Here is a 21,052-nt window from a genome sequence, read left to right as displayed (position 1 = left end):
GCTGAGTTGAGCTGAGCTGTAACATCCCAGGCTCCGGGCCCGCGGGTTGGGCACATTCAGGTAAACAGCTCTTGCGACACCAGATGGGGACGGAGGGGGCCCTGAACAGAATGTGCATTTGGGAGGCTGAGTAGGTACAAAGTCAGGCGCTAGCCTCCTATTTTTTTTTTTAATCACAAATGGAGTTAATTATCAGCTCGCAAGATTGCGCAGCAGCGAGCAGGTTACTGGGACACATTCAGATTGCCAGCCCCCCAAAATGTCTTATGCTCCCCATCCCCGGGGCCGCGATGCTAGTGGGAGGCCATGGTAATGAATTCTTTTTCTTTTTCTTTTTTATAATTTTTTCTTTATTGATTAAGGTATTACATGTGTCCTATCGCCCTTTGCCCCGCTGTATTGATTTGTTTGTAGTGGGGGGACGGAGCTGTAACAGCTTTATTGAGGAGTAATCGGTAGGTTTAAAGTGTGGAGTTAAAGTGCCGGCCGCCTCGCAGCTGCACACACAGGCCCGCCCTGCTCCCCACCAGCCGGCACCGCTGCCTGTGCAGGGCCTGCTCCGCGGCGGGCAAGCCCCAGGGGCAGGTTCGCTTTCTCAGGATTCTGTCGCCAGGAACATGCCAGGTGGCCCCTCCTGGGCGCCTGTGTTTCTGGACCCTCTAAACCAGTGGTTCTCAACCTTCCTCACGCCGCGACCCTTTAAATACAGTTCCTCATGTGGTGACCCAGCCAGAAAATTACTTTCGTTGCTACTTCATCACTGTCATGTTGCTACTGTGATGAATCGTCATGTAAATACCTGATATGCAGGATGGTCTTAGGCGACCCTGTGAAAGGATCGTTCGACCGCCAGAGGGGTCGCACCCACAGGTTGAGAACCGCTGTTAAACCAAAGAGCCCGTTTGGGGGGCTGGGGTGCCCCCTCGACCAGAGTGCTGTGGGTGCACCAGGCACCCCCCACTCCCGTCGTCTGCACGTGTGTCAATTGCAGGGGACCGACTTGGGGGGAGGGAGGGTCACTGAGGCTGGGCCGAGGCCACGGGGTCCTGGCTGCGTTCACACTGGGTGCCGGGGCCTGGCCGGCGCCCCACCCGATGTCTGCGAGTGTGAGTGGCAGTGGGGTCCCTGCCTGGCGCCCACCCGAGAGCCTGCGGAGCCCCTCGGAGGAGGAGCTCGTCCTGGCCCCACCCGCATGCCCCACGCAGCGCCCGCAGCCGCCCGGACACACGCCCTGGCCACAGCTCCTCCGGCCATGACGCCCTCTCCACGCGCACCCACCCCGGGATCCCCATACACTTTTTTTTTATAGATTTTTTTAATTGATTTTAGAGAGGGAGAGGGAGAGAGAGATGGAAACATCAATGATGAAAGGGAATCATTGATTGGCTGCCTCCTGCACGCCCCACACTGGGGATGGAGCCCGCAACCCGGGCCTGTGCCTTTTACTGGGATTGAACCCTGGACCCTTGAGTCTGCAGGTCGACGCCCTATCCACTGAGCCAACCAGCCAGGGCGCCATACACTTTCTTTATTCATAGACTTGTGCCCCGCTCCAGCCCGACCTGGGGTCAGTAACTTACTTGTCTGGCTTCGCGGAGGCTCCTCCGTGTTTGTGCTCAGGTGGTCTGTGAGCGTCTTTCAGAAAGCGGTTCTTTTATATGATTCGTCATGGAATTTGTTCTAATAAATCTATCATGTGGCCAAGGAAAGTGTGCAGTTTGGCATTTTGACATGTGTTCACGGTGAGCGCAAACATCCCTGCAGGAGAGTGGGTGCAGCCCTCACCCCCAAAAGTGTCCCCCACGTCCCCCCCTCACCGGCCGGCCCCCAGGGAGCTGGCTCCCAGAGGTGGCTCACTAAAGCGTGAGAGCAGGGTCCAGAGTCTTTTAAAATCGATAGAAACCACAAGCTTCTTCCTGTTTGTCTGTGTCGGGCGCTAAGCCCTTGAACTTGGAACAGTTGCATGAATCCTGCACCTTGGCTGACAGTGGGGCTCAGGGCCTGTGCCTGGGTGAGGGGCTCGGTCCTGGGGTTTAGAACATCGTTGCCTTTCGTCGCGTCTGCTTTGGAGGGAGGCGAATTTAACATTCCATTTGCACATACACATCTGGCCTCGCACGACTTACAGTGAGATGACTGCGCTGAAACGGACATTTTTTAAAGCACTCGAACGAGAATGGGCTACGGCCTTGGCTTCGAGGTGCCTGTTCATCCTCACCCGTTTCCCGCTGACTTTCAGCGAGAGTGGGAGGGAAGACGGGGAGAGAGACATGCATCCATTGGTTGCCTCCTGCACGCACCCAGACCAGGGCCAGGGATTGAGTTGGAATTGAACCCGGGACCCTTCAGTCCACGCGGTGAAACACGGTTCCCGTCTTTGCAGCTGATTCTCAGCACCTCGAGCAACCTGTCGTCGGAGCTGAGCGCGGCGAGCCTGAGCCCGGGCAGCAGGTGCGGGCCCGACGAGTACTGGTCTGCCAGGCGCTGCTGCCAGCGCTGCCCCGCAGGTGAGTGGGGGCGGGTTCTGTCCGCTGGGCCCGCACTGAATGCACGTCGAGCCATGGCTCTGATGGGGCGGCAGGGAGGAAGCGGCCGGGCACGTGCTGGCCAGCAGAGCACGTGTCCACCTCGGGGCCTTCCGGGCTGGGCCCTGCGACCCCATGGCGACCTGGACGCTGGGCTGGGGTCCTGCCGCCTTGACTGACCTGGACCAGAGGCGCGTCCTGGGGGCCTCAGAGGTGTGTCCTGGGTGGGGGTCGGGGTCCCGGGTGCCCCACCACACAGCTGTCGGGGAGCGATTGCTACGTCATTTCCACGACCTGGTAACAGGCAGAGATTACTCTAATGCTAACGCCCAGGGACAGGGATTTGCATTTTCTCCCCGGAGAGGCCAGCCCAGGGTCTGGCGTGGAGGCCGCACAGCGGGGCGCCGGGCGTGCCTGGTGGGTCTGACCGCACCCCGACCTCTTGCACAGGCCATTATGTCGAGGAGCCATGCAGCAGCCCCCACACCCGGAGCAAGTGTGAGGCGTGTGACACAGGGACCTACACGGGACACGCCAACGGCCTGCAGTCCTGCCTGCTGTGCACCATCTGCCGCGAGGGTGAGTCCCGGACCCTTGAGTCTTGACCTTGACCCCGAAGCCCATTTTTGTAAATTTTTAAAAAATACATTTATGTTTTATTTTTAAAATATTTTTAATGATTTTTAGGGAGGAAGGGAGAGGGATAGAGAGATAGAAACATCGATGAGAGAGAATCATCGATTGGCTGCCTCCTGCACGCCCCCTACTGGGGATTGAGTCCGCAACCCCGGGCATGTGCCTTTGGCCGGAATCGAACCTGGGACCCTTCAGTCCACAGGCCGACGTTCTATCCACTGAGCCAAACCAGCTAGGGCTATTTTTATTTAAAAAAAATATATTTTATTGATTTCAGAGAGGAAGGGAGAGGGAGAGAGAGAGAGAAACATCAATGATTAGAGAGAATCATGGATCGGCTGCCTCCTGCACGACCCCTACTGGGGATGGAGCCCGCATCCCGGGCCTGTGCCCGGACCGGGAATCGAGCCGTGGCCTCCAGGTTCATAGATGGACGCTCAGCCACGGAGCCACGCCGGCCGGGCGGGTTGTGTTTCTCCCAGGACACCCAGCTGGCCTGGCACCCGTGTGGACGCGGCCTGCCCTCTGCGTCACTCCCGGCCAGCGGGTCCTTGCGGGCCCTGGGCGGGCTCTGGGCGGGGCTGCCTGTGGCTCCTTCCAGACCTGTCCCAGCTGCGGCTGTGGGAGACGCCGGGCCTGGGAGGGCATCCCTGCACACCCCCCACTGGGAATCGAGCCCGCAACCCGGGCCTGTGCCCTTTACCTGAATCGAACCTGAGACCCTTCAGTCCGCAAGCTGATGCTCTATCCACCGAACCACACCAGCCAGGGCAAGAATATCTATATTTTTCTTAATTAAAAAAAAAAGCATTTTCCAAAGATCTAAACTTAAAGATAATTCAAAAAAAAAATCAAGGGAAAAATATCCTGGAGTGAAGATTAACCAAATAAATAAATAGATAAATAGATAAATAAATGAATAAATAAGTAAAATCAATAAAATATAATTAAGAAACAAAAAGAACGGGTCTCTGAGAATGAAGAGGTGGACTGTCCTACTTCTGCCAGAGCTGGTGCCGCACGTGGGGGCAGGGCAGTGGGGATCCTGGCCCGACAGGAGACATGGGGTCAGTGCCAGCCTCGGAGGAAACACTGGGTGTAGTGGGTGACGTTCCCACGGGCGTACCCCACTCCCCACCGCCCGCCTCTGTGTAGACCGGGGCCCGCTCCCCCGTGTGTCAGAGCCCGGCCGGTGTGCGATGGCATCACCGGGAGCCTCCCATGTCCACTGGCAGAGAAGGCGGGCAAAGCGATATGTGAGTTTGCACTGTGCCCCCCACGGAGACCAGCCCCGACGACAGGAGTGAGCCCAGCGCCAGCCCAGAGGCGTGTGCACGGGGGTCCCTCGGGGCCACACTGCACCCGTGGCCGGGGGTGAAGTCACGGACGCTGACTGGGGATGGGGTCGGGGCTGCAGGCGAGTGGGTGACGGGCTTGGTCTCGGGCTGGGCTGTGGCCCCACCTTATTCCCATCTCACCTGCAGTTCAGACGCTGGGCAGAGGGGGTTGGAGGGCCCGCCCCCTCGATGGAGCCGTGCACCCCGAGAGGCTTCAGGGCCCGGCCTTGGCGGCCATCGGGCGGGCTGTGGGGGTGACCGCCGAGCTGACCACCAGCAGGTGGGGCCTGGGGCTCTCTGCGGCCCCATTCGCTGTCTGCTGTGTCACTCACAGCTGCCCCCTGCACCCCCACACTGGGGGTGTTGACCTGCCCTTTAGGGGACGAACACGATGAAAGGGATAATTTGGGGGTATCTCTGAGGGCAGAACTAGCTTTGTCCTCCCAGCCCACATCGCAAGGGCACCTGCTGCCCCTCCACACACACCCCAGGTTTCAGGGCCCCCCTCTGGCCCCTCCACAGACACCCCAGGCTTCAGAGTCCCCTTCTGGCCCCTCCACAGACAGCCCAGGTTTCAGGGCCCCCTCTGGCCCCTCCACAGACAGCCCAGGTTTCAGGGCCCCCTCTGGCCCGACCATAGGCACCCCGATTGCTGGTAATAGAGTCTAGTCGTCACCTGGTCGTCTGTAAGTGTGAGGAGGGAGGGAGATTGTGGATTCGGTGCCTGTGACTTGGCAGCCGGAGGGGCCGGTATGGGTGGTACAGAGTCCCAGCCCTGGTGCCTGACCCCGCCTCCCCTCCCCCCGCAGACCAGGAGGAGGTGAGTGGCTGCACCCCGAAACAGGACCGGCGGTGCCAGTGCAAGACCGGGGAGTTCTACTGCGACTCTGAGCACTGCCCAGAGAGCTGCTACCGCTGCACCAGGTACGGCCTCTGGGCACAGGCAGCCGTGCAGCCTGGGTCCCCCCCCATCCCCCCGCCCCCCGTGGCGTGTCTGCCTCGGGTTCTGCCGTGGCCCCTCGGTTCTCCATCTGTGACCTGGTAGCACCTGCCACGTGGAGGCGCCTGCAGATGAAATCCAACCAGTGGCCTGGCTGTTCCCACCGGGGCCGCCCTGGGGCCAGGGCTCCGTCCACCCAGAGCCACGACCCGCTCATCCCACCAAAGCCCCGTGGGGTCGGCACAGAAGCCGAAGCACAGAACCGGCCTGGGTCCCCGAGGGCTGGAGGGCGGGGTTTGGGAGACGCAGAGGCCCGAGGAAGGAGGAAGGTGGGAGCCATAGACGGTTCCAGAGGAGGCGGCTCTGGGCAGAGGAGTAGCCGTAAGCCCCGCGCCCTGTCCCAGCTGCAAGGCCGTCCCCCCAGCAGGGCCCTGGTCTGTCACAGGCGCCGGTCCTGGCGGCTTCACAAACCTCGGGAACAATTCTCTCCAGGCCCGCAGCCCGGGAGCCAGGAACCAGGTGTGGGCAGGGCCGGCCCCGCGGGCTCTGGGGGGGACCCTCCTGCCTCCTGGGCTCTGGGTGGCGGCGCCCCTGGCGCTCCTCCTAGACCTGCCGCTGCGGCCTCTGTCTGTCCGCCATCGCGCCGCCTCCTGTCTGCGTCTCTGGCCGCTCCCTGCGAACAGGCTCCCCTTAGGAGGACGTGGTCACGGGAGGCCCGGCTCCTCCGCGATGGCCTCCCTTTAGCGCCGTCTCACGCACAGATTTCCTAAGAAGCTTCATCCTGAGGCCCCGGGTGGGCTCGATGGGGGACCTTCTGGGAGACATGACAGCGGTGAAACCCCTGGCAAAATAGCTCCCTTTTTAAAAGAAATGGATTTTTATCGATGTCAGAGAGGACGGGAGAGGGAGGGAGAGAAACGGCAATGATGAGAGGATCATGGACCGGCTGCCTCCTGCACGCCCCCCACCGGGGATGGAGCCCGCAACCCGGGCCTGTGCCCCGACGGGGAATCCACGGTGACCTCCTGGTTCAGGGGGTGATGCTCAGCCACTGAGCCCGCCGGCGGGGCTGCAGGTGTTTCACGCTGTGACCCTGGAGTGTGGGGTCTCAGAGCCAGCCTCCCGCACTCAGGCAGAAGGTGGGGAGCCGGCGATGGTGGAAGGCGAGGGGCCGGTGATGTAGAGGTCCCTCCGGGTCCCCCCTCAGGTGTGCAGAGAGCTGTGAGCACGTGAGGCCTGCGCGAGCGAGCGTTGGTCCTGGGTCTAAACACGCCTCCCTGTGACCTCGGAACACGGGACAAACAATGACCAGCCCCTAACTTTGGGACCACGAGGAAGGACACCTGAGGGCCGAGCCCCTCACACGCAGGACAGACCCCCGCTCCCCGCTCCCAGGCCTGCACACGGGGCCGAGCCGGTTCTTTGGAGGGACCTCCGTGGCTCCCCCGTGGGATGAGGGCCATGACCTCTGAGAGGCTGGTTCAGGGGTGAACGCTGGGCTGTGGGTGCCCTGGGCCCTCGTGGGCCTCGGCTCGGGCACACGGTGCTCCCACGGTGGGTGAGGGAGCTCGGCAGGAGCCCGCCCCGAGCCCACCTTCTGCCGCTGACAGCGCCCCTGGGCCCGGGGCCTGGGAGACGTGGAGGGAGGAACAGTGTGGCGTCTCCCCCCCAGGTGCCCCGAGGGGAAGGTCGTCCTGCAGATGTGCAACGCCACGGCGGACACCCTGTGCGGCCGGCCCGGCCCAGGTAAGAGGGTTCCTGTCGGGCCCAACGTGTATGTTCTGGGGACGAGAACCACATTATAGAAAATTTATTTATTATTTTTTAAATATATTTTTACTGGTTTCAGGGAGGAAGGGAGAGGTAGAGAGAGATAGAAACATCAATGAAGAGAGAGAATCATGGATCAGCTGCCTTTTGCACGCCCCACATGGGGATCACGCCCGAAACCAGGATCAAACCATGACCTCCTGGCTCATAGGGCCACGCTCGACCGCTGAGCAACGGCTGAGCCACACCCGGCTGGGCTCCGGTGAGCAGTTCAGGGGCTCTTAGCACCCACCTCTGTGTCTCCCCGAAACATTCGCATCCGCCCATTAAACAGCAGCTCTCCTGTCCCCCTGCGGCCCCAGCAGGCCCTGATTTGCTTGGGGTGACAGATCTCCCCATTCCGGACACGTGGCAGACAGGGGGCGGGCGCCTGTGGCCTGCGTGTCTGGCTCCTTCCCTTCAGGAGCGTGTCCTCCAGAGCCTCCCTATTGTGGGACCTGTGAGAGCGCCTGGCGCTGAGTGACACTCACGGGTGTGGACTGGGCCACGTCCTGTCAGTCGTTCACCTGCTGGTGGCCTTCGGCCGGAATTCCAATCACATCAGCCCTGAGGCGAGACCGTTGTGTGGAAAGGACAGTGTTTCAAGCGATGCTGTTGGGGAGACGGGAGGAAAATTAACTCGCCACGAACCACAGACCGAACTCAGACCCGAAGCTCTAGACCTCCCATGGAAACAGGGACGCCCGGCCGGCGTGGCTCGGGGCGGAGCGTCGACCTATGACCCTGGAGGTCACGGTTCGATTCCAGTCAGGACACAGGCCTGAGCTGTGGGCTCCACCCCCAGTGGGGGCCGTGCAGGAGGCAGCCGGTCAGTGACTCTCCGGTCATTGATGATTCTCTGTCTCTCCCTTTCGCTTTCTGAAATTAATAAAAATGTCCACTTTGTGAAAAAAAAGAGGAGAAAGCGGAGGGAAATGTCATGACATCAGATTTGGGTCCCGCCGGTCAGCGGGGACCTGGCCTGACACAGAACGTCCCTTCAGGGTGGACGTCAGAGCACCAGGTACTCACACACTCACGTGGCCCGGGAACCACCTGAGACCCGGCACCTGAGCTCCGCGTGGGGGCGGGGTCAGCGCTACCTGCCCTGGGGGTGCCGGCCCCCCAGGAAGGCTGGGCAGGCTGCACAGGCCGCCCCCAGGCTTCTCCCCAGGGGGGCCCTGGGCTGGGCCAGTGAGTGGAGATGTTGTTCGATTGTCCCCCTTTTCTCTGAGTTTGTTTTGTCTTCAGGGTCCACACACAGGGAGTGAGATCCGCAGGGTCTGTCTCCCCGTCTGACATCCCTGAGCGCAGTGCCCTCCAGGCCATTCACGTTCTTACAAAGGCAGGAAGCCCTTCAGGTTAAGGGTGAATAACATTCCGGTGTGCATGCGTGTGCATGCATATGCGATGTGTGTGCATGCATATGTGATGTGTGTGCATGCATATGTGATGTGTGTGCATGCATATGCGATGTGTGTGCATGCATGTGTGATGCGTGTGTGCATGCATGTGTGATGCGTGTGTGCATGCATATGTGGCGTGTGTGCATGTGTGATGTGTGCATATGTGATGTGTGTGCGTGCATATGTGATGTGTGTGTATGCATACGTAGGTGCATGTGTATTGCATGCATGTGCACGGATGTGTGCTACACATAACTTCTCTATACTTCCTCGGCCCAGGAGCACTGGGGGTGGCAGTGCCGTGGCCCCGTGGACACGGGGTGCCGACCTCCTCAGCCTCGCGTTTGCATGTCCTTCAAGCACCTTCCCAGGCTCAGCGCTGCTCTGTGGGCCTTGGTCCGTGGCTGCAGGAACCGGGGGGGGGGAGGGTGGCTGCTGAGGCGCTGTCTGTCCGCAGGGCCAGGGAGCCGACACCGGTTCTGCTGGATGGCGGGCTGGCTCTTTGCCGCGGTGGCCGGGGCCCTCGTCATGCTCTGCGTCAGGAAACCCGGAGACGGAGGCGGCCGGGCGGCCTGCTGCTGTCCCCATGCAGGTGAGCACCGAGCTGGAGCCAGGGGACGGGAGGCCGTGACAACCGGGCCGGTCCGGGCGCCTGAGGGAGGACAGGGCTGGGCCTTAGCTGGCCGGTGCCTGGGGCTGAGGGACGGGCCTGGCTGGAGAGGGGGTCCCTCAGGCGTCACTGATGGGTGCCAGCTCCATCTCCCAGTGGCAGCCCTGGCCGAGGCCAGGGTGTGGGCAGGTCTGTGGGGCAGAGCCCGGAGCTGCTGAGCTCGGGACGCTGGGCTCCTGGCAGGTTCTGGAAGCTGTGCAACCAGGAAACAGGGGCGAGGCACAGTGGCCCCTTCCGGGAGCTTCCCTGATGTGGGGGTGGGGGGTGGGGGGCTGTGATCGCTTCTGGAACCGCCTCAGCTCAGAGGAACCTCCTGGCACCTTCCGGTAACCACCTGCCGTCTGTCTCCCAGGACCTGTCTCCACAGGACGCCCTTCCAGAAGAGACAGCCTGGTGAGTGCTCCAGGCCAGGCCAGCCCCGGGCTGGGAGGGGGGGACCCACTCCAGCTGCAGCGAGCCCCTCGCTGCCCGAGCTCAGCCGAACACGAGCCGAGGGCTGAGCTGGAGGCGCCTTAGACTCTGGAGGGAAACTGAGGCACCGAGGCCAGCAGAGCCAGCCGTGCGGGCAGAGCCGAGACCAGAGCCGGCCCGGCCCCACTGAGCCTGGGGTCTACGGGCCCCTGTCCTCTTGCGGGGGCACCCGGGCTGAACCCCCGACTCCAGACACGTCTTGCCTTTTCAGGAGAGCTCCGTGCCCTTCGTGTCATCGCCTGAGGCCCCAGATGCAGACGCTCCGGTGCCCACGACAGGGGCCCTCCACCTGCCTGAAGACCGCCTGGACGTGGCGTCCGAGTCCCTGATCCTCCCCGGGGCCCCGGAGAGGCCGGCGGGAGACGGCCCGCGGCCGGAGGCAGGTGACGAGGCCGGGCCCCAGGCTGGTCACCACGGCCTGACCCTTCTCCACCCCCCGCCCCCTGGGCCTGAGGGTCCGGCTGAGGTCCTGAGGGATCTTGTGGACACAAAGGGGCCACCTGCTGCCGCTGAGGAGCTCGGGAGGCCTGTGAGACCGCCTTTCCGCCTCGGAGACCAGGTGACCACACAGGACGGTCTGAAAGCAAAACTTTCTGAGCCTGGCCAGCGTCACTCAGTGGTTAGTGCGTCGGACTGTGCACAGAAGGGTGGGAAGTTCCATTTCTGGTCCAGGGCTTGTGCCTGGGTTGCAGGTTCACTCCCCACCCGTCAGAGCCCCCGCGTGAGACAGCCAGTCGATGAGTCTCTCTCTCTCCCCCCTCCCTCCATCCCTTATACCCCCTTTGGAGACTCCATGGAAAGCATATCCTCAAAGGAGGATTCACTTCCTAATCCTAACCCCCAACCATAAAATTATTTTCGTTGCTACTTCATAACTATAATTTTGCTACTGTTATGAGTCATCATATAAATATCTGATATGCGGAGAGAAACCAAGATGGCGGCATAAGTAAACACCTGAAATTGCTGCCTTGCACAACCACTTCAAAAATACAACTAAAAGACAAAATGGACATCATCCAGAACCACAGGAAGGCTGGCTGAGTGGAAATCCTATAACTAGAAGGAAAGAGAAAAGCACACTGAGACTCAGAGGAGGTGTGGAAGTAAAGTGCAGAGGTACGGAGGTGCACACAGAAAGGGCTGGCAAATGAGGACATGGCTGTCTTTTTCAATCGGGAGGGAGTCTCAAGCTCCTGACTGCTCTGAACTCGAGTTCCGGGTGAGTCTCTGAGGACCCAGACTCATACAGGGAGAAACTGGACTCTTGCTTGGAACTCGAGGGCGGCTTTCTCTCAGAGGTGCTTGCAGTGATTACCGGGACACTGAGACCTGGGACCTCTTAGGCAGGACTGAGGATCAGCCATAGCTGCTTGCTCCACCCTGTTGATGCCCTGAGACCCGTCCCCACCCAAGCTGTGCTCAGAGCCTTTTGCATATGAATGCCCTGGCCCTTTGCAATCTAAAATTACCTAACAAACTGCAGCTGGGCCAGACAGACCCAGAACTTCCAAGAGAAGGCCCAAGGCCCCACAGCAGCTTGAATTGCTTCACCGCTGGGCCTCATCTGGGCACCTCCAAACCCCAAACAAAGAAGAGGAATCTGCAGATCTCTCTGTAGCTCCTGCTGGGTGGCCTCAGGCAGAGGCTAAATTAGCACCTCCTTAGAGATCCAAGAGCCAGTGTACCCAGTGGTCAGAGTGGGACCATCCAGATTACAACTCCTCAGATCCATAAGGGAAACACTCAGGGGGCAGACTCAGTGAGCACCAAAGCCCCACTGAAGCAAGTCTTGCCCCATAACGGTGTCTCCAGCACAGAAGTTCTCCCACCGTAGACACAACTGATTCTCACAGCCAATTGGCCTGGAGGTCAATTCCTCCCACTGATACCTACAGAAATCAAGGCTTAACTACAACAAGACTGTGCACACAGCCCACGAAGGAGTGCACCAAGAGTGTCCACCTCAGGTTATTGGGGGAGGCTGAGCCACTGGGCCCTACAGGACACCTAGCACAGAAAGCCACTCTATCAACACAGGGAAGCATAAAAAATGCGGAGACAAAGAAACAGGTCACGAATGACAGAAATGGAGAAAAGCAAACTACTGGATATAGAGTTCAAAACCACAGTTCTAAGGTTTTTCAAGAATTTTCTAGAAATCGCCCATAACTTTAGTAAGTCCCTCAAGAAGTCTAGTGAGACCCTCAAGGATATGAAAAAGGACCAACCAGAAATTAAGCATACACTGACTGAAATAAAGAATATTATACAGACTCCCAACAGCAGACTAGAGAATTGCAAGAATCAAGTCAAAGATTTGAAGTACGAAGAAGTAAAAAACACCCAGCCGGAAAAGCAAAAAGAAACAAGAATCCAAAAATATCAAGATAGTGTAAGGATCCTCTGGGACAGCTTCAAGCGTACCAACATCAGAATTATAGGGGTGCCAGAAGAAGAGAGAGAGCAAGACATTGAAAACCTATTTGAAGAAATAATGACAGAAAACTTCCCCTACCTGGTGAAAGAAATAGACCTACAAGTCCAGGAAGCACAGAGAACCCCAAACAAGGAATCCAAAGAGGACCACACCAAGACACATCATAATTAAAATGCCAAGAGCAAAAGACAAAGAGAGAATCTTAAAAGCAGCAAGAGAAAAACAGTCAGTTACCTACAAGGGAGTACCCATACGACTGTCAGCTGATTTCTCAACAGAAACTTTGCAGGCCAGAAGGGAATGGCAAGAAATATTCAAAGTGATGAATGCCAAGAAACTACAACCAACTGAGACGGCCCCAGTGAGATTGGGATGGCTCCAGTGAGGTTCGGACAGATAATGGGGACCAGTATAGACTGATGAACAGGGGTAGATGCAGAGGCATAACAGATTTGAACAGACTGTCAAACTACAGTGGGAAGCCTGGGGAGGGTTGGGGGGGGGGGCTTAAGAGATCAACTGAAGGACTTATATGCACGCATATAAGAATAACCAATGGACACAAGACACTAGGGGGTAGGGGCCGGGGGAATGTCAAGGGGGGAAAAAAGGAGACATATGTAATACTCTTTGTAATACTTCAAGAAATAAAAATTATTAAAAAAAATAAATAAATAAGAAATAAAAAAAAGAACCTACAACCAAGATTACTTTACCTAGCAAAGCTATCATTCAGAATTGAAGGTCAGATAAAGAGCTTCACAGATAAGAAAAGGCTAAAGGAGTTCATCACCACCAAACCAGTATTATATGAAATGCTGAAAGGTATCCTTTAAGAAGAGGAAGAAGAAAAAGGTAAAAGATACAAATTATGAACAACAAATACACATCTATCAACAAGTGAATCTAAAAATCAAGTGAATAAATAATCTGATGAACAGAATGAACTGGTGATTATAATAGAATCAGGGACATAGAAAGGGAATGGACTGACTATTGTTCGGGGGGAAAGGGGTGTGGGGGTGCGGGAAGACACTGGACAAAAATCGTGCACCTATGGATGAGGACAGTGGCGGGTAAGGGCAGAGGGTGGGGTGGGAACTGGGTGGAGGGGAGCTATGGGGGGAAAAAAGAGGAACAACTGTAGTAATCTGAACAATAAACATTAAAAAATAATAATAATAAAATAAAGTGGGTCTTCCGTAGACAGCATATGGTTTGATCATAGTTTTAAAAAAATAAATTCTGTCAATCTCTGCCCAAAATAAATAAATAAATAAATAAATAAATATCTGATATGCAGGGTGTATTTTCATTGTTACAAATTGAACATAATTAAAGCATAGTGATTAATCACAAAAACAATATGTAATTATATATGTTTTCCGATGGTCTTAGGCGACCCCTGTGAAAGGGTCATTCGACCCCCAAAGGGGTCGCGACCTACAGGTTGAGAACCGCTGCTCTATGGCCTCCAGGGAATGTCCAGGCGGAGACCCCAGATCCTGCCCTGGACGGGGCAGCCCTCGATTCAAAGCCTTCGTTATGGGGGTTCATTTCCGGAGCTGGGAAAGCTGTTCTGTGAAGCCTGCAAGTTCAGGTCCCGCCCTGGCGGCGTGGCCCAGCGGGTAGCACTTTGGCCCAGGCACGAGGGGTCCCGGACTGGATTCCCGGTCCCGGCAGGTGGCTGGGTTGCAGGTTTAAACCCCTGGGCACGTGTGGGAGGGTTTTCTCTCTCTCTCTCTCTCTCTCTCTCTCTCTCTCTCTCTCTCTCTCTCTCTCTCCTCTCTCTCTCTCTCCCCTTCTTCTCCCCGGCCTCCCACCCCGGGGCCCCACCCCCTGCCCGCCCTGCCTCCACCAGGTCCGTCCAGGGACCCGCCCCGCTGGCCCCGCACAAGCTGCGCCCAGGCCTGTTTCTGGGTCCAGGGCCACCGGGGGGCCTGTGAGCCGCTGCCAAGCCGCCTGGGCGGGTCCACAGGCCCGGGGCTCCCGGTCCGGCTGCGCCCTGACCTCTGAGTGAGCTTGTTTGTGTCCTGGACATTCTGGGTTTCCCCGCAGAAGGTGCCGCACCTGCAGGCAGAGCTTTCCCTTGGCGATTCGCTCGCCTTTCAGCTTTCCTTCTGGCCTTACGACCGGCTGGCTGGTGCTTGGCCTTTTATGCAAGCGGGTGAGGTGCTTCGCATGGGTCTTTGTTTAAAAAAATAACTTTTTACATTGGTTTTGAGAGAGTGTTAACCTAAAAACCACTGAAACCTGTAAAGAATTTTTTGAGTTTATTGGAGCCAAACTGTGGACATAGGCCGGAAAGCAGAACCTCAACGAATTGAGATAATGTCCGGAGAATGGCGGTTCCACCCGTATTTATACAGCCAATCGAAGGAAAGGGACGTGGGTCACATGAAATCCATTGGTGATAGACTAGGGAGGCGGGGAAAGCAAAGGGGGGAACCCTGGGATTGGATAAAAGGTGAAATGATGGACACGTGCTTAGGCGGGTGCAGGAACAGTTAACATGACAATGACGGAACTGGTGGTCTCTGTCCTCACCCAGCACATTAGGCTGTGCCCCAAGGGGTCCGGGAAAAGGGAAGTTACACGTTACCCAGACATTTCTAGGCTGTGTTGTCACAGATGCAGAAAGACAGACAGGCTCAGTTATGGTAAAGGCTGCCCTTGTCAGGGAAGATACCGGCCCAGGAGGTGACTGCCACCATCACGGCTTTAGTTAAAGTTTAATTTCAGACCGTCCCTGTGGTGGCTTCAGGTCTGAGTTTGCAAGACGGCCACGCAGGCCCCCCCGGAGCTGTCAGGTCAGCACGTGGCCCCTTTCGCCCACACATCCCCCTTTGGCCCTAAATCAATCCAAAGGCTGCATTGATGACCAACCGTTTGGTTGGATAATGGAGTCCCACGGTGCCAGGAAGGCTGATTCCTAGGAAGGCTCAGTGTCACCGAGTCTTGCTGAACAGGTGGGCCACGGGGGAGGGGCAAGACCATAAGCTTAGATGGCACTTAAGGTCGAATTATTGTTATTATTTTTTAAAAAGGGCAGGTAAATGGGAGGCAGTCAGGTCCTATATGTCCTTGTTAAAAAGGACATAAAATGATCCAAGGATCATTTCTAATTTTTGAGTGACCCTAATTTAAGTATTTTTGCTGCTTGTCTTTTTTTTTTTTTGTCTTGAGTTTTGTTTTTCTGCCTCTAGTATCACATTTACATACCAGGAACAAAAGTTATAATAAACCAATAACATCGATTAGGAACAGAAAATGTCTAATATTTGACAAGGAAGGATCTGAGGGGAACAAGTATCTGCTATTGTCCAGAAGTTCCAATTTTTCTTCTGGGCAGTTAATTTCATCCATTCCTATATTTAGACAATATTCACCTAAAATACTCATCTAGATTAGACCCATATATTATTCTACCGGGGGAATTATTAGGGAAGGGTTCTTGGAGAGGTTTGTCCAAGGTAAGTCCTTTATAATAGATACTAGAGGCCCGGTGCATGAAATTCATGCAAAGAGGGGAGGGGTGTTCCTCAGCCCAGCCTGCACCATCTCCAATCTGGGATCCCTCTCACAATCCGGGACTGCTGGCTCCCAACCGCTCACCTGCCTGCCTACCTGATTGCCCCTAACCACTCCCCTGCCAGCCTGATCGATGCCTAATTGCTCCCCTGCCGGCCCAATTGCCCCCAACTGCCCTCCCCTGAAGGCTTGGTTACCGTCAACTGCCCTCCATTGCTGGCCCAGTCACCCCTAACTTCCCTCCCTTGGCAGCCCAGTTGCCCCTAACTGCCCTCCCCTGCAGGCCTGCTCCCCCACAATTGCCCTCCCCTGCCAGCCATCTTAGACCACATGGGAGCGGCCATTAATGTGTTGGAGTGATAGTCAATTTGCATATTACTCTTTTATTATATAGGATTGCCTAAAAATTGTACCAAAGCTTATATTGATAGTAGAAGGCCACCAGGTGTGGCCAAAAAAAACCCCAAGACATCAACTTCATTATCATAGCTGATAAGCAGAATATCACTGTCCAGTAGGTGGGAATGTTTCATGTCTAATAGGGAAGGGGTCTGGGGAGACAGCTACTGTTTCCACCAGGAAACCACAAGGAGGATAATGGCCGCATAAAATCACTTTACATTCATTCAAGCATAACAATGAGGGGACCTAAGAACGAGGCAGAGCCGCAGCCACTGTGAGCACACAGGCCTGTGGACGACTTGGGCTGGCTGGCTGCCTCCTCCATTGTTGGCGGCGGCTCCTCATCCTTGAGATGAAGGCGCGTGTCAGAGACGGGCCGATGTCCGTCGTGGTCAGGTACCCGGCAAGGTGAGCTCCCTTAACACTGTTGGAGCGAGTCTCCCGGTAATGTCTTTCCCGATGGACACACTCTCCGGGCTGTCGTAGTCTTTGGACCTCTGTCTCCTGGGAGACGTGAGAAATGGATGTTCCGCACTTATTAGTTCCTACATGCAGAATGGCTGTGCCTTCATTTTCCGTATGTTTGGGAAACAAAAGAGTTAAAAGTCAACAATATTTTAAACAGTCATAGGAATAATTATTCTCCATTCATTCAGTCCCATAGTTATTTTTGTTTATCCTGATAACTTGCCAGTAGTCTTTTTTTGAATTCAGTTATTCCTTGAAGTCCTATAAATCTGCACCCAGCTCAAAGATATGACCTGCTTCGAAGCCTGCAAGTTAGAGTAGGTCAGAGTCCCTTTCATGGAGTTTCCTAAAGATATAATATACCTACAACTGCATCAGAAAAAAGCTCTCCACGAATGACAAAATTTAAAAGTGGCATGTGAGTCTCAGCGCGCCTTCCGGCCCCGCCACTTCCCAGCGATCTGCTTCTCAGGCTGCCCGCGCGTAAGGCCCCCAACGCCAGTCCTCGCTCCCCCCGCAAGCGGAGAAACCCAAAGCGCCTCCAGCCCCGAAGCCGGAGAAGAAGCCGGCCCCTCCGGACGTGCCGAAGGGAGAAAAAGAACAGCAAGAAGCGATTGAACATGTTGATGAAGCACAAAACGAAATAGACAGACTTACTGAGCAGCCAGTGGGGAGATTTTGAAAGTAGAACAGACATATAACAAACTCCGCCAACCATTTTTGCAGAAGAGGGCAGAATTGATCGCCAAAATCCCACATTTTGGGGTAACAACGTTTGTCAACCATCCACAAGTGTCTGCACTGCTTGGGGAAGAGGATGACGAGGCGCTGCATTATTTGACAAGAGTTGAAGGGACAGCATTTGAAGATATTAAATCCGGTTACAGAATCGATTTTTATTTTGATGAAAATCCTTACTTCGAAAATAAAGTTCTCTCCAAAGAGTTTCATCTGAATGAGAGTGGTAATCCATCTTCAAAGTCCGCTGAAATCAAATGGAAATCTGGAAAGGGTTTGACGAAACGTTCGAGTCAAGCACAGAATAACGCCAGCAGGAGAGACAGCACGAGGAGCCAGAAAGCTTCTGTACCTGGTCACGGACCATTCTGATGCAGGCGCAGATGAGCTGGGAGAAGTCACCCAAGACGACATTTGGCCAAATCCATCACAGTACTACTTGGTTCCTGACATGGATGATGAAGAAGGGGAAGGGGAAGAAGATGATGATGATGAAGAAGAAGAGGAAGGGTTGGAAGATATTGATGAGGCAGGGGATGAGGATGAAGTGAAGAAGATGAAGATGATGATGAGGGGGAAGGAGAGGAAGGTGAAGGAGAAGATGACTGATGAACACTGATGGATCCCAACCTTTTTTAATTTACTCCAGTCCCTGGGAGCAACTTGCAGTCTTTTTTCTCTTTCTCTCCCCCCCCCCCTTCTTATGCTCATTCGCCCTGCTTTTGAGGTCTCTCTTCTCTCCTTACACCATGGTTCTCATCTTATTGGGGGGGGGGGGGGGGGACGGGGATGTACCTTGAGCAGAATACAGTGGGAAAAGAATCTTTCTGTTCCAAATTCATTTCTATCCCTTCCTGTCTCGAGAAAAACTTAATGGAACCAACACCACCGTGCTCTGTGGGGGAAAAAAACCTTGTGCTCCCTGAGCTCTGCTGGGAGCGGGAGGCCGGAGGCCCCTGTGTAGTGTTGCAGAGAATTCTAGCTTTTTCCCTCCTTTCTCTGTATATTGGGCTCAGAGATTACACTGTGTCTCTATGTGAATATGGACAGTTAGCATTTACCAACATGTATCTGTCTACTTTCTCTTGTTTAAAAAAAGAAAAAAATTTTTTTAAAAGGGGGGTTATAGAAGGTCAACAAAGGGTGGGTTTGAGATGTTTGGATGGGTTAAGTGGGCATTTTGACAACATGGCTTCTCCTTTGGCATGTTTAATTGTGATGTTAACGGACATCCTTGCAGTCTAAGATGACACTTTTAAAATAAATTTCTCTCCTAATGATGACTTGAGCCCTGCCACTCGATGGGAGAATCAGCAGAGCCTGTAGGATCTTATTCGGAATCGACATTTCTCTATTGTAATTTTGTTCTGTTTATTTTTAAATTTTCCTTTTGTTTTACTGGAAAGAAAAGATAATGCTCAGTTTTAAACATTAAAAGTGTACAAGTTGCTTTGTTACAATAAAACTAAATGTGTACACACAAAATAAAAAATTAGAAAATAAAAGTGGCAGGGTTATAGGTTTGATAAAAATAAAACTTTGCTTTTCTATAAAATATAACATTCCCAAGACAACAATTTCTTGGTAATTAATAATTCCTGTAAAATTACATAGAGAATAATATAAAATCTGTGTACCTTTAGACTCAATTATACTTTCAGCATATAAAGAATAAACAACAGGTAAGATTTTAAAATGAGGCACATGGCTTATTGAGAGCAGTGTCTGAGCATTGAAAGTAATTCATAAACTCCCAATCTGTGAAACGCAGATACCCGAGTATCACCGGCAGACGCCCCACAGGGAACCATCACTTTCGCTTGCCTGGTGTCCCCGACTAGACACCTGCCCCCACTGAGAGTTTCCTGTTTGAACTTGGCTCTGAATCTTTGCATGTTCCTTTCTGAAGCAAATGAAATTCCTATAACACTCATTTCAACAAAATCTACACTAATAAAAGACAAACATGCAAATTGACCATACCTTCGCTACACTTAAATGACGCCCACCAGCCAATCAGAGTGACTGTATGCAAATTAACCCAACCAAGATGGCGGCCGGCAGCCACAGAGCGGGAGCAAGCAGGAGGCTTGGTTGCCCCAATGATGGAGGAAGCCAAGCTTCCCCGCCTGCTGCGGCTGACTCTGAGCTCCACTCAAAGCAACATAGTTTCAATTATAGAAGGTAAATAAATCCCAGAATAAAAAATAAAAAAGGAGAGGCTGGGAGCTTCTGTCGACAGAGGGGCTTGGCCAGCCTGAAAACGGCCCTCAGCCCCTCACCCAGACTGGCCAGGCACCCCAATGGGGACCCCCCACCCTAAAGGGGGTGTGGCCAGCCTGAAAACAGCCATCCGCCCCTCACCCAGGCTGGCCAAACCTCCATGGGGTGAGAGTCCCCACTGGGGGGGCTTGACCAGCCTGCAAACAGCCATCAGCCCCTCACCCAGGCTTGCCAGGCACCCCAGCAGAACCCCCACCCTGATCCGGGACACCCTTCAGGGCAAACCAGCTGGCCCCCACCCGTGCACCAGGCCTCTATCCTTTCTATATAATAAAAGGGTAATATGCAAACTGACCCTAACAGCAGAACGACTGGGAATGACTGGTCACTATGACACACACTGACCACCAGGGGCAGATGCTCAATGCAGGAGCTGTCCCCTGGTGGTCAGTGTGCTCCCATAGGGGGAGCTCTGCTCAGCCATAAGCCAGTCTGATGGCTGCCAGCACAGTGGTGGTGGCCGGAGCCTCTCCCACCTCCTCAGCAGCACTAAGGATGTCAGATTGCAGCTTAGGCCTGCTCCCTGCTGGTAAGTGGACATCCTCTGAGGGCTGCCGGGCTGCCAGAGGGATGTCTGACTGCCAGCTTGGGCCCGATCCCCAAGGAGCAGGCCTAAGCCAGCAAGTGGTCATCCCCAAGGGGTCCCAGACTGCAGGAGGGCATAGTCTGGGCTGCCGGACCCCCCCAAGTGCAAAAATTTTTGTGCACCGGGCCTCTAGTATATGTATATAAATAGAACAGTTATTAATTTTTGTTTGACAAAGCTTCCCATGTAATATCAAGTATATTAAACCTGCCTAATTTAGTTCAAAATATTTTTTTTTAGAAGAGAAAATAAATCCCGAGTCATTCCAGGGCCATGGGAATGTCCCAAAGCTATCTCTCGGTTAAAGTCTCAAAATTTAACTTGGAAGGACTGTTAAATATACACAACCCAAAGATTACATCACACACTCTTTGCAATTATTCTAAAGACATCAGTTAAGCTTAAACCGGTTTTAATATTAAAAATATGGTTTGCCCCTGACTTTTTTGGCTCAGTGGATAGAGCATCGGCCTGCAGACTGAAGGGTCCCAGGTTTGATTCCGGTCAAGGGCATGTATCTTGGTTGCGGGCACATTTCCAGTAGGGGGTGTGCAGGAGGCAGCTGATCGATGTTTCTCTCTCATAGATGTTTCTTTTCTTTCTTTTTTTTATTTTATTAAATCTTTATTGTTCAGATTATTACATTTGTTCCTTTTTTCCCCCCATAACTCCCCTCCACCGAGTTCCCACCCTACCCTCCTCCCTCACTCCCCACTCACTGCCCTCATCCACAGGTGCACGATTTTTGTCTAGTCTCTTCCCGCATCCCCCACACCCCTCCCGCCCCAAGAATAGTCAGTCCATTCCCTT

At 54.5% G+C, this 21,052-nt stretch overlaps 1 protein-coding gene and 1 pseudogene across 2 annotated transcripts; both read left to right on the top strand.

Moving 5' to 3' along the window:
- The first annotated feature begins 1,865 nt into the window (after positions 1–1,865).
- Positions 1,866–12,142, top strand: LOC308524631 (uncharacterized protein). The gene is made up of 7 exons (XM_081099207.1): positions 1,866–2,507; positions 2,976–3,104; positions 5,308–5,422; positions 7,111–7,184; positions 9,111–9,245; positions 9,676–9,716; positions 10,006–12,142. Exons 1-7 carry the CDS (start codon positions 2,177–2,179, stop codon positions 10,642–10,644), a joined length of 1,464 nt encoding a protein of 487 aa, XP_080955333.1. The 5' UTR covers positions 1,866–2,176; the 3' UTR covers positions 10,645–12,142.
- Positions 12,143–16,546: 4,404 nt separating this feature from the next.
- LOC308524717 (protein SET-like) lies at positions 16,547–17,982 on the top strand (annotated as a pseudogene). The gene is made up of 2 exons: positions 16,547–16,570; positions 17,138–17,982. The product of its transcript is annotated as a protein SET-like (transcript).
- Positions 17,983–21,052: the final 3,070 nt, after the last annotated feature.

Source organism: Myotis nattereri, assembly GCF_964212035.1.
Source record: "Myotis nattereri genome assembly, chromosome: 9".
Classification (NCBI taxonomy): Eukaryota; Metazoa; Chordata; class Mammalia; order Chiroptera; family Vespertilionidae; genus Myotis; species Myotis nattereri.
The sequence above is the reverse complement of the archived record's forward strand: the minus strand, read 5'-3'. Positions and strand labels throughout refer to the sequence as shown.